The sequence below is a fragment of the Podarcis raffonei genome, chromosome 6, assembly GCF_027172205.1.
Source record: "Podarcis raffonei isolate rPodRaf1 chromosome 6, rPodRaf1.pri, whole genome shotgun sequence".
Classification (NCBI taxonomy): Eukaryota; Metazoa; Chordata; class Lepidosauria; order Squamata; family Lacertidae; genus Podarcis; species Podarcis raffonei.
In genome coordinates, this window is record NC_070607.1 from 51,557,982 (window position 1) to 51,570,979 (window position 12,998).

Here is a 12,998-nt window from a genome sequence, read left to right on the forward strand (position 1 = left end):
TCCAGAATACAGGTTCAAATTATATAAAGAATTTTGCAAGAAGGTGAAGAAGGAATTCCCACTGATTCAACAAGAAGTCTGATTCTGCCCATTTCTAACAGCAAACTCCCAAGTTCTAGTTCTGATATCTATGAACGACAGCCCTCCCACCTCTAGTGCCAGGAGAGCAATGGTACCAGATATTTAGCTCAAGATCATCCGCCTGTATGCAGAAATAGAGCACCCTCTCCCACCCTCACACCTGGATTCTCAGCATACACCACCATGCTTCCAACTTGATTAGAATACCCAATCCATGGCCAGCTAGTTGATTCCCACCCCCACCCCACCCCGTTACAAGCCTAAAGTGAACAGATTCTGCAGCAGCAATAAGCCTGTTACCAAGGGCACAGTATTGATCACAACACATAATATAGTTCAACTAGCTCACTATGAAAGGGAAAAGGCAGTTCCTGAGCTCTAAGACTTGAACCATGTCAACAGGAAATATCCTTTCTAAAAAGCTGCTCACTAGATTCTTTTTAAAAAAGGATTGGCTAACGTTTTAAGCAAGTTGTGTGACCACAAGTCAACCTTGTGCTGTCATTCCTTCAAAATCACTTTCATGTTGTCACCATCAGGGACAGTTTTGAGTAGCATGCTGAACTGCGTACATCCTAAGGAAAAGGTTTTTAAGTTGTGCTTCAAGACTACAGACGAACCTTTCAGTGTTTCACTAAAACAAACATTTAAAGCTACTTGGCCTCTGGTTGAGGAAACTTCACAATGGAACAGCACAAAGGGCAGCCAAAGATAGCAAGTTCAGTGCTGGTAAGCCCTGAAGGCTGCTATGTCCCCAAGAACTAATGGATTCAAACATAAACTAGTACTTTTGGTAAATAATATGCAATGACTTTAGAAGAAATTCAGCAACTTATGAGGCATCAGCAAAAATTCAATCAAGTAATTGAAATATAACTTCTTAAAAATCCATTCAATGAAAGCAACCTTGAAAATAACTGCAAAATTGCTAACCTACAACAGCAACACTACTACTACTATGACTACAACTACGATATTTTACAAGCCCTTCTGCTCACACATCTGCATCAGTCATTTATGCCACACATTTCTCACCTGGAATGGAAAAAAAGTGACATTCTTAAAGCTTACAATAGATTATCCACCTGAGGAGTATACTGCCAGTGTAAGGGGGTCTCTCAAATCAGACAAAACTATTTTGAGCTAATGGATCCCAAGAACACCTAGTAGTTTATTTTTTGTTGTTGTCATGTTCTTGTTTGGTTACTGAATAGATCACAAATAATTTACAACTAGAGTTTCTATATGCATAAACAAGACTGATGTGTTCCAACCACACTCTGTGAGGTGGTTACCATAGCAATATTCAGAATAAATCAGGAAAGGATCTTTAAGTTTACACAAACTGGAACCCCCAAAAATGATTATCATAAGCCCAAAGGAAGCATTAGAACCTACTCTATAATGCAAAAGGGGGGGGGAAGAGATTTATAAGGCTGTTTCAAAATCTACAGCCCTCCAGCATCCCCCAGTATGTCTTTCACAGACTTCACAACCGACAAAATAATCACATCTCCATTGTTGCTATGAGGACACACAACAACAATGAGAAGGAGATATGCAAACTTGAGAATTTCTAGAGCTGATCATTTCATCAACAACTGAAGCACTTATCATAATGAGACTCTTGGGAAACCAATCAGAGTTGCTCCAAAGAATCTGAATGACAAAACTTTCTTCTATTAAGGGATGTTGAATGACTATTATCAACTCAAGCGCTAGTAAGTCCATTTTAAGTCTGCACATCTGTCCACCTGTATAACTCCTTGGATTATCTACCATATGCCAGGGTGTGCTATCAGGAAGTTGAAAGGGGAGCATAGTAGGTCTTTCCCTTTCTAACAACTATTTGCATTACTACAAACATTTTAGCACTAAGTGGCAAGCAAGTAGCATGTACACTGGTACCTCGGGTTATGAACTTAATTCGTTCTTAACCCGAAACCGTTCTTATCCTCAGGCGCGCTTTCGCTAATTGGGCCTCTCATTCAGTGGCGTAGCGTGGGTTGTCAGCACCCGGGGCAAGGCAAGTAATTTGCGCCCCCTAACCCGTGGATTTTAGGTAGGGGCAGAGAGCTGCGAGTGCCAGCGCCCCCCCCCAGATGTTGCGCCAGGTGCGGCCGGCCCCCCCGCACCCCCACGCTACGCCACTGCTCTCACTGCCGCCGGTGCGCAATTTCCGTTCTCATCCTGGGGCAAAGTTCTCAACCTGAGGTACTACTTCCGGGTTAGTGGAGTTTGTAACCTGAAGTGTTTGTAACCCAAGGTACCACTGTATGCTACTTCTAAAGGTTGCCTAGCTATCTTCTAGGATGAACAACCCTGTCAGCAGCAGCTTTTGGCCAATTCTGAAAGACACAGAACCAATGCTTTTTTTCTGGGGGGACACATACCCCTAAACATTTTGTGAATCTCTGTACTTTTGTCCATTCACTGTATTTATTTTTCCCAATTTGAACTATAAAATGGTGATTTTTCTTGAGTCAAAATGAGAGTACCCCTAAACAGTTTTTAAGAAAAAAAGCACTGCTTAGAACCAAACAATGTTGAACACACACACAAAAATGTGCTGAGAGATTAGGACCAGGAAAACTAGAGACCCATACACACTGCAAATCGTTCTGAGCAACAATTTCTATGCATAACAAAAATGAAAATGAATGGTCAGAAATCAATGTGGGTCTGCAGGGGCGAGCAACAATCTCATGGGCAACACTAGCACAGCTACTTCTTAGATATATAATTGAAAGGCAATGTAGGATTGGGAAACAATGGGCATACAGTGGTACCTCAAGTTACAGACGCTTCAGGTTACAGACTCTGCCAACCCAGAAATAGTACCTCAGGTTAAGAACTTTGCTTCAGGATGAGAACAGAAATTGTGCGACGGCAGCAGGAGGCCCCATTAGCTAAAGTGATACCTCAGGTTAAGAACAGTTTCAGGTTAAGAACGAATTAAGTTCTTAACCCGAGGTACCACTGTATAGGGTTTGGCCAAACTAAGGCAGGGGGGAAATCTTTTCCCAAGCAATTTGGCTGAGAATATTGCTTCTAGTCAATATATAAATAAGCTATTGGTCAAGAACCAATGAAAACTGGAGAAGTTTATTGCATGTTAAGAGGAAATCTATCTGTTTCTGAGGTTGGCATATGTAGATTTGAAAAAAGATGATTTTTCATATCCATTCATGCAGGGAAGGGAAAAGGAAGGAGTTTCTTGTGTTAAGTGGACTGTGTTATACAAAATATATCCATGTTCTGTATTAATGTGGAGAAGACATCAGAGCTTGAATTCTGCAAATTTATGCAAAATAAATACATGCAATTTATTCAAACTGCAACATTTCTGCAGAATTGGGACTTTGACAAATCATGTATGGAACATATGCTAGAAAAATAGAAAGGAACAGGGAAATATACAAATATGCATTGTCACATTCTGATTCCTGATTATTCAGCACAACAAACTGTACATTTTCTAATTTCTTATTGTTCGTTTAAGAAAAATAAGAAAAATAGTTTGAGTTTTCTGTTGCAGTTGTAGTGCACATATAGCAGTAGAGAAATACCATTTAGGGTAAATTAACCGGCATATAAAATTCTTTTTTTATTAATATCTTTTTTATTGATACTTGTCCATTATATACAAAAGTTCATACCCAATACAAAGTAACTTTTTATGATACACCATAATAAATGAAATGCTTTAAAAATATAATCTTAAAAGGAACAGAAGAAAAAAGAAGAAAAGGGGCAAAGAGAAAGAAAAGAAAATGAAAAAGACTTCCAGTTCTCTGTCCTGCAGACAAATACAGTATTCACTCATTAACACTGAAGTAGTCTATTTTCTATGGGACACGGGTAGCGCTGTGGTCTAAACCACAGAGCCTAGGGCTTGCTGATCAGAAGGTTGGCGGTTCGAATTCCCGCTCCTGCACGTCAAAGTGCAAGTAGATAAATAGGTACCGCTCCGGCGGGAAGGTAAATGGCGTTTCTGTGCGCTGCTCTGGTTCGCCAGAAGCGGCTTAGTCATGCTGGCCACATGACCCAGAAGCTGTCTGCGGACAAATGCCGGCTCCCTCAGCCAGTAAAGCGAGATGAGTGCCACAACCCCACATTTGTCCATGACTGGACTTAACAGTCAGGAGTCCATTTACCTAGTCTATTTTCTATTAGCTAATTTTTTCAATCTTCAGATCCAGATATTATAAGTTCATTTTCTCTTTCATGCAAAAAGTGCATAAGAAGTTTCCAATCCTTAAAAAATGCCAATAACGATTTTTCTCTAATTAAACACATTAATTTGGCATCTCAATTAAGTCCAATAATTTTATCAACCATTCATTTATAGTAGGTAGGGCTGTATCTTTCCATCTTTGTGCCTATAGCAATCTTGCCGCTAAAATTCTTCACCTAAGATTCTGAAACCCAAAAGTATATTTACAAAATTGACAGTATACAATTGTAAAGCAAAAAAACAAAAACAAAAAACACATCACTGTGGAAAGTGTCAGTCCAATGTGTATATGTAAGCATAAGGAACGTACTGGAGGGAGCTACAATGAGCAATGAAGCTGAGAAGCAGAAATACTGATTGCTGAGAAGCACAAAAAAGAAGTAGGCAGAGAGGAAGAGTAACACTTTTTTATACTTGTTAATATGTTGTCACTGGAAGGGATTCTGTAGAGTGGGAGTACATGACTCCACTTGCCTCAGTCTGCTACCTACATGAGTGGCACGATTTGGGGTGTGTGTGTGGAAATCCAAGGAGTGACTAAAACTTAAAGCTGTTTTTGAATGTTAATCTCTCTTTTATAACTCCTAACCTCTCTTTGTTTTCTTTTATTACATGCTATTAACATTTTTTTAAAGCTGTGATTAGTATTCAACGCTAGACCTACTTAGATTAATGGACATGACTAACTTAGGCTTATTAACTTCAATGGGTCTACTCTGAGTATGACAGTAAAACACAACCCTGTGTCCTAATCACAGAGTTGTAGAGACTCTGAGTAAGACAGTAAAACACAACCCTGTGTCCTAATCACAGAGTTGTAGAGACTCTGAGTAAGACAGTAAAACACAACCCTGTGTCCTAATCACAGAGTTGTAGAGATGGAAGAGACCCTGAGGATCGTCTAGTCCAACCCCCTGCAATGAAGGAATATGCAGCTGTCCCATACAGAGATCAAACTTGCAACCTTGGCTTTATCAGCACCATGCTCTAACCAACTGAGCTATCCAGGCTGACAATGGTAAGGTTGGTTTTTTAAAAAAAGCAAACAATGAAACACAAATTTGCATAGAGGGATTGATTAATATTGATGCAACTAAGAAGATCTATGAGCCACTTGTAAATATCTGAAGAAGGAGTTATTCATGATATGAATGTACAAAGACTCAAGGGGAGATTTTAGCACTGTGGTAAGAGCTTTGAGGCGGGGGAATAGGCCACAGCTTGAAGCATTTTAACGGATTATATAGGAGTGCTAGAATATGACAGTACAATGAAAGGAAACAATCCTATATTTGGTATGGGTGGAAGAGCAAAATATGCTTGACCTTCTACTTTCTTTGACCAGCTGCTAGGAAGATGGAGAGAGGAGATAGAAAGAAATGCAAGAACATATTCTTCTTGAATCTATCAAAGCAGCCATGAGGGAGCTTTGTGGCATCCATAGCAACCCAGGAACTCTCTTTTAATGGGGGTGGGGGGTGTTGTTGTACTCTGCTGTAGACTTATAGTGACTAAGATACTACCCTCTCTCCTCAGTCTGTATGTAGGAACTCAAGCTGTACTATGGTAAAGCTGCAGCACTATACTATTAGCATTCTAACTGCTGTAATATAAAAAGTGTGCCTTAGCCCATTGGCTAAACAAGTCTTCTCAATTACACCCTTGGCAGTTTAAGTGGCCTGCACCCGTAAGTCTTGGCTTATTTATTTTATGAAAAGCAAAATATAATTTAAGCACTAGTTTTCACTCATTTAAATTTGTAAAAGCAGAGTTCAAAGGAGTCAGAAGCAAAAACTCTTGCCTACTACAGAGCATTGCACCCACGAAACGCCCATTCCCTGAACATGGACAAACCCCCTTAAATGAGCCTTTTGAAAATAAAGAAAGGGCCATCCATACTACCAATCCGACATCCTAGCTGGAGTCATCACTGATCCTCTGGGCAGGCTAACAATGTATGGGCAATAATCCATCCTGATGCCAATCGACACAAATTAGGTGACACAATAGTCACAAGAATCACAGTAGGAGCAATGCTAGCAGCTGGAACACCTGGAAGGATTGGCAAGAGGGGTTACATCACTGATACTCTCCCAGTAAGTCCCTTTTACTGATGCCAGCCTCCTCTGGAGGAGAGGTGGCCAAGCTGACTTTGAACTATTTGATGGGGGTGGGGGGAACACAGCCCCACCCACTCTGAACTGTATTTAAGCCAGGCTGCTGTGGCCCCTTGGGAAGGCAGCAAGACTATAACTACTAGCACTGGTTAGTCCTATTATTACTAGCCTGTAAATACATATATACAGGGCAATATCAAAATTAAGTCTAGACTATTCTACTGCAACACTAACTTATCAGGTTAATTAACTGCTTTTAGTTTTCCTGATATGTTTTCTAATAAACTGTTTTCAAATTGCAGACCACTTTGGGCATATGTTTACAGTGGGGAAATGGCATATAAATAAACTATGCTTAAACTTAAAAAGATACCTTATGTACACCTTCTTAAATAAACAGACAAGGTTCTGGGAATAGATGAGGGCAAAGAAATTCACAGATCCAATTAAACCTCCTTTCTGTTACATTTAAAAACATTGATAAGGAAACTGTGTAACAGGAACTCCACTATTAACATTACATAGCGGATAAGATTTGAATAAACGGTAGCTGAAAACATTAATTTATGTCCAGATCAACCAAGATTTAACGGTCTTTTCTGATTTATGAGTCTCAGACATTAGCTGCACATTCTATATTTCTCTAAGCAATATTTCAATCAAACTGTTCTTGAGACCCATATAAGTAGCATAAATGATGACATTGGAGTTAAATACAGGCTTAAAGTTAAAGCAACTTTAAAGAGCAACTATTTGCAACCAGAAATTTGAGAACTTCTTTCCCTGCAGTGTTCTTCTAAACCACTCGAACCAACAACATAGCACGTTATACTTCAATGGGATATTGAGGCCACACATATACAACTAAATACAATACAATGCAGTACTAAATACACTCAAATAAGCAAACTGGCTGTAATAGTGTATACCAGTGGCATAACTATATCTGGATAAAGAACGTTTATGCAGGCATGGCCAAACTTGGCCCTCTAGATGTTTTGGGACTACAACTCCCATCATCCCTAGCTAACAGGACCAGTGGTCAGAGATGATGGGAATTGTAGTCCAAAAACATCTAGAGGGCCAAGTTTGGCCATGCCTAGTATAGCATTGATGCCAACCCCTTCACAGCACTTTTTAATGGGGGAACACTCATGAGGTAGGTTTGGATGTCTTTTCCATAATCTGAGAACACAGATCAAAGGGAGCGTGTGTCCAGGGCTGGCCCAAGTTACCTTAAGGGCAAGGCCCCTGCCCCAGCCTCATTTCATGTACAGAAACTGAACAGGTTGGCTAGGGACAGGACAGCATCATCCACCACAGCCGAGGATAGCAGGTTAGTTTAGAAGGTGTAGTTAAGTTCATGTGGCACCTACAGCTTTGTACTCCAACAAAAGGGTACAACTGGAGGGCTGCTGACACCATCCCCCCAGCATCTGCCACCTGAGGTCGTCCTCCCTCTGCCAACCTAATATATGCAGTTCTCCATCCATGTTTGGATCATCAAAAGTACAAGGTCACAGAAACAGTCCTGATAGGTACCCCAACCACCAACTCCACACAAATTACAGAAACATTATCAGAGATGATGTGTGTCTGGAATAGGTGACCATATCCCTTTTCTGACAGTTGATTTTGGAGGACAGGAATGCTTCCTGCTGGAGTTCATGGGCACAGCAAAATAAGTATGTGTGTATATTTTTATTAACACACTTGTGATTATTTTGTAACTTAGAATTTGCCAAAGCCAAAAGGAATAACATCTCTAGTTTCTCAAATTTCACTTTCTAAGGTGGAACTAATGGTTTTGCATTATAGTCAGGTGGAGCAAACTGGAATGTTATAGGCGTGGTCCTTGGGCACCTGCTAAGCATGAAGTTTGATCTTCCAGCTAGCACCAAAATGTTTCTGCTAGTCATTGAAAGGTTGGGCTGTACAAAAGGTTTCACAAAAGGTTTCAAATGTGAGTTTAAGGAAATAAACTTTCTTCACAAGTTTAATTCTGCTTCAGTTCAGCCATCAAAAGGAAAATGACCATTCTCCCAAGAAAAGCTTTTGCGCCATACTCCATTCAGGTTTAAGTTCAGAGCCATGCAACACAAAGCTAGGGAGAACGCAATGTTCAGCCCAGAAGGACTTCCCACAGGAAATCTAAGCCGAGAATTCTGGCTATATCTGCCCATGCATAACTGAAGAGTTCACAGTTACAGCTCCACTAACAGCAATGATTACTAACAGTTACAATCACTGAGGCTGCAGGAAGATGGTTTTTGAAAATCCTAAACCAGGTAGGAATACAAAGCAAAAATAGCCCTTCCCACTAAACAGCACTTAGGAATAGCACGAAGGCGTTTTCTGATCTCTGGATTGACATTCTCAATGACGAACAAAAAGTTGAGAGCATATTCCAGGTAGCACAAGACACCATGCCTCTATCTGAAGGTACATTCGCACAAGTCAAGCAATAACTCTTGTGGGAGCTCCCACAAGACTGCCTGGATTAAGCCTGTACTGCTATGCTAGGACCGATAATATACTGGAAGAATATACTGAGGACTTGTGAAAGAGAGAGAGAGAGAGAGACATAATGATATGGAAAAAGCTACAGGCCACTTTTAGCTTGCACAGCATCCATAGCACCTCGTTCCCAGGGGCAGTCTTGACAGACAGCATCAGATATCACATATGCATGCTGGGCTCCACACTGTTCCTAGCTAGCCAGGTGGATGGAGGAAACCAGAGTCCAATCTCCTCTGCGACTGCTAGACGGAAATGCTTTCCACTGGCAGACATGGGGATAGAGACCTTCGAGGCAGACGGTCCAGCCTTTCAGCTGCAAAGAAAAGTGTTCGCACGAACACCGCCCAGGCCTGCCAAGCTGAGGATCCGTGTCCTAAAGGACCTTCCTTCCCAGTTCTTACAGCTGCCCAAAGCTGCCACAGCTGAACCACAGCTGCAGACTCCTCCACATCTCCTCCTCTCCCTGGAGTTTCCCCCCTATTTCCCAGTCCCCGCTCCCTGCCGGAGGGGGTCACGTCTACATGCCTTAAGCCCCGGAACCAGTTTTCAGGGTCAGGTCTCAGCGCCGGGACACGAGAAACGCCGACGCAGAAAAGAGTTCCCCTGGGCATGTGCAGAGCGCCCGTTGAACCTGCAAGCGCGTCAGGGGTCAAGGGGAAGGAAAGGCTTTTCCCCACTCAGAGGGCGTGACTTTCAGGGGTGGGGGGCTCAAGCCCCGGCCCCTCTCGCGCCGGAGGGCCTGAGGCGCCGAGCCCCGTCGCTGCCGCCCCGCCCCGCGAGCGCCCCCCGAGCTCCCCGCTCCTCCGGCCACCGGCCCGCACCTTCTTGGGCGCCTTGGTGAGCGTGGACATGAAGGAGTACTTCTCGGCGTCCTCCATCTCCTTCGTCTGCTTCAGCTCGTCGCCGGCGGCGGCGTCCGGCACAGAAGACATCGTGAGGGCGAGCGCGGAAGCGTCCGGGCGCCGAGGCCGAAGGCAGCTGCTGCTTCTCACCGGCTCCGCCGCGACCTCCCTCTACAACCGCCAAGACTGCGGCCGCCGCGCTTCAGCAAGGGGCGGGGCCAAGGGGCCTAACACGTCACCACGCACGCTCGGAGTCGCCCGCGAGCCGCTCGCACACGCACAGGTCGGGCACGCGACGCCTTCGCGCAGGATCTGGCGGAGGAGTCTCCCTTGCGGGGGCTGCAGCGCCACCTGGCGGAAAGCGACGCGAAATGGCCGTAGCCTGAGCTTCGGTGATTGCAGCCAGTCGTTGCGCATTGTGCCTCCCTAAGAGCAGGGCCGGCCCAAGGCATCTTGGACCCCAAAATGGCATTCCCCTCGCCACCGCAGGAAAAAGGGCTGAGGGGAGATCTACATCAGGAACAAGGGGAGAAGTAACATCAACATAAGGATCTGTTGCTTCATGGATCCTGCCGCTTAAAGCGATTGCCTCATGTGGTTTCATGGGTGGGCTGGCCCTGCTAATACTGTAGTGTATTATTAATTTATTTGTTGCTTTAAGGAGCAACAAAAGCACTCTCAAAGCAACTTACAAAAATGTAAATATTAAATAACACTTAAAATGTAATAGCGTTTAAAATATTAAATAGCGCTGGTCCTGGTGGCTGTTGGATGACTGTTTCAAGCGGCTGGAAGAGCTGTCAGATTTTTTCCTCAAGCTGGTACAGTCACATTGGGAATTTTGCACTTTCGGAGGCATATCAGTCTGACTCCTGGTCAAGCATAACCCCAATGCCTTTGAAAGGACACAGTTCCATTTTATCTCTTTTATTTACGATTTGTATTTATTTCATTAAATGTATACACCATTTGATTGTAATAAAGTTCAAAGCGGTTTACAAAAAAGATAAAACAATAAAATTGGGGGACATTCACAACTATACTTTAAAACATACAAAAGTTAAAATACAGGTTAGAATTACCTCAACTTTCTAAGCATCTGCATAAAGGTAAAGGTAAAGGAACCCCTGACCATTAGGTCCAGTCAAGGACGACTCTGGGGTTCCAGCGCTCATCTCGCTTTATTGATCGAGGGAGCCGGCGTTTGTCCACAGACAGCTTCCAGGTCCTGTGGCCAGCATGACTAAGCCGCTTCTGGCGAACCAGAGCAGCACATGGAAATGCCGTTTACCTTCCTGCTGGAGCGGTACCTATTTATCTACTTGCACTTTGACGTGCTTTTGAATTGCTAGGTTGGCAGGAGCAGGGACCAAGCAATGGGAGCTCACCCCGTCGCAGGGATTCGAACCGCCGACTGCATCTGCATAGGCTTCTCTAAACATGGTTTTTAGCAGGCACCATAAAGAGTACCATGAAGGCGGCAGCTTGATCTCATCGGGCAGGAAGTTCCAAAGTGCAGGTGTTGCCACACTTTTTATGAACTCATCTGCCAAAGGCATCTGTGCTCTGTTTGGAAGGACTCACTAAGGAGAACTCTGCTCTCACCTTCCCAGCATTTTGGGTGCTGTTCCCTTTCCTGCCAGCACCAACTCCTTACACATATATGCGACCAGATGTATTGTTTTAGACTCTTCCAGTTTAATCATTTCTCTTTGATATCCCCATGCTTGTTCATGGTCTAAAAGGTATAAAATAAATAATGAGGATCATACAAAAAGTGATCATACACTATTTATACATATTAATTTATTCATAGTTTATTAAATTTGTCAGTTGCTTTCTCTTGCCCAGGGCAACCCAAAGTAACTTACAACCAACCAAACAGACCCCACATAAACCCCACATGGATACATTGCAACTGAGAGGGAAGAGAAACCCATTAAAAACATCCCACCCACTTCTAAAAGGCCACAGTCAAAGGCCAAAGACCTGCTTATAGAAGGAAGTTTTTGCTTGGCCCCTAAAGATATATAATGATGCTGCCAGGCGAACCTCCCTGGGGAGAACATTCTACAGACGGGGAGCCACTGCAGAAAAGGCCCATTCTTGTGTTGCCACCCTCCGGACCTCTCACGGAGGAGTCACACAAAGAAGGGCCTTGGATGATAACTGTAGGGTCCAGGCTGGTTCATATGGGGAGGTGTGGTCCTTGAGGTATTGTGGTCCCAAGCTGTCGGGCCAGGAATCACATTATACAGTATGTTCAAGCTGCCTGCTGAATTCTGCAACAGCTGAAGTTTCCCAATCTTCTTCGGAGGCAGCCCCATGTATAATGGGTTGCAGTAATCTAGAGGTTAGAGGTTACCAGAGCATAGGCAACAGAAGCTAGACTATCCCTGTCCAGGTAGCAACAGGGCCACCAGCCAAAGCTGATGCCCCCGAGGCCACCTGAGCCTCAAGTGACAGCAAAGGACCCAGAAGTAACCCCCAAGCTACATACCCACTCATTCACAGGAAGTGCAGACCCTCCAAGGGTCCCTATTTTCCAGGGGTGTCCCTGATTTAGAGAAGCCGTCCTGGTTTCTGATTTGATCCCAGAATGTCCCGCTTTTCCTTAAGGTGTCCCTATTTTGTGGCTTAGGGCCCTTGTATTTACGGGCCCGCCTCTCCTGGTATGCCCCACAGAAGACCTTAAGGTCCATGAATAATCATAGTTTAGAGGTCCCGGGCCCTAAGGAAGTTATATTATCCTCCACCAGGGCCTTCTCAGTGATGGCTCCGACCTGGTGGAATGCTCTGTCCCATGAGACCAGGGCCCTGCAGGATTTAACTTCCTTCTGCAGGGCCTGTAAGACAGAACTATTCCGCCTGGCTTTCAATTTGAACTTAGCCTGATCTTTTATTCCCCTTCCTTCCCTCCCCCTCCCCTTTTTATGAAGATTCCCCGCTCTGGGATCCCACAGCTAATTCTCCCCTGGTCTCCTTGCTGGCCCAAGTAGGACTAATTTAGCCAGCTAGCCCTGGTGATCATCTAATGTTTACTGGATGGATTTCCCCCCTAAATTGATTTTTGATTTTTGATTTTATTGTTATTCACGTTTTATACCGTATTTTATGCTTTTTTTGTAACATCAATTAAGTGTTTTAAATTTGTTGTTAGCCACCCTGAGCCCGATTTTCTGAACTGGGAAGGGCGGGGTA

At 43.7% G+C, this 12,998-nt stretch overlaps 1 protein-coding gene across 2 annotated transcripts in view; it reads right to left on the reverse strand.

The window, feature by feature from the left end:
- The window catches only part of AHCYL1 (adenosylhomocysteinase like 1), a 50,916-nt gene extending 40,903 nt beyond the window's left edge, over positions 1-10,013 (reverse strand). For both annotated transcript variants that reach the window (XM_053392813.1, XM_053392814.1), the window contains exon 1: positions 9,777-10,013. In XM_053392813.1, the coding sequence (XP_053248788.1) occupies positions 9,777-9,887 (111 nt within the window). In that variant the 5' untranslated portion in view covers positions 9,888-10,013. The remainder of the gene's footprint in view (positions 1-9,776) is intronic.
- Between the last annotated feature and the right edge of the window lie 2,985 nt (positions 10,014-12,998).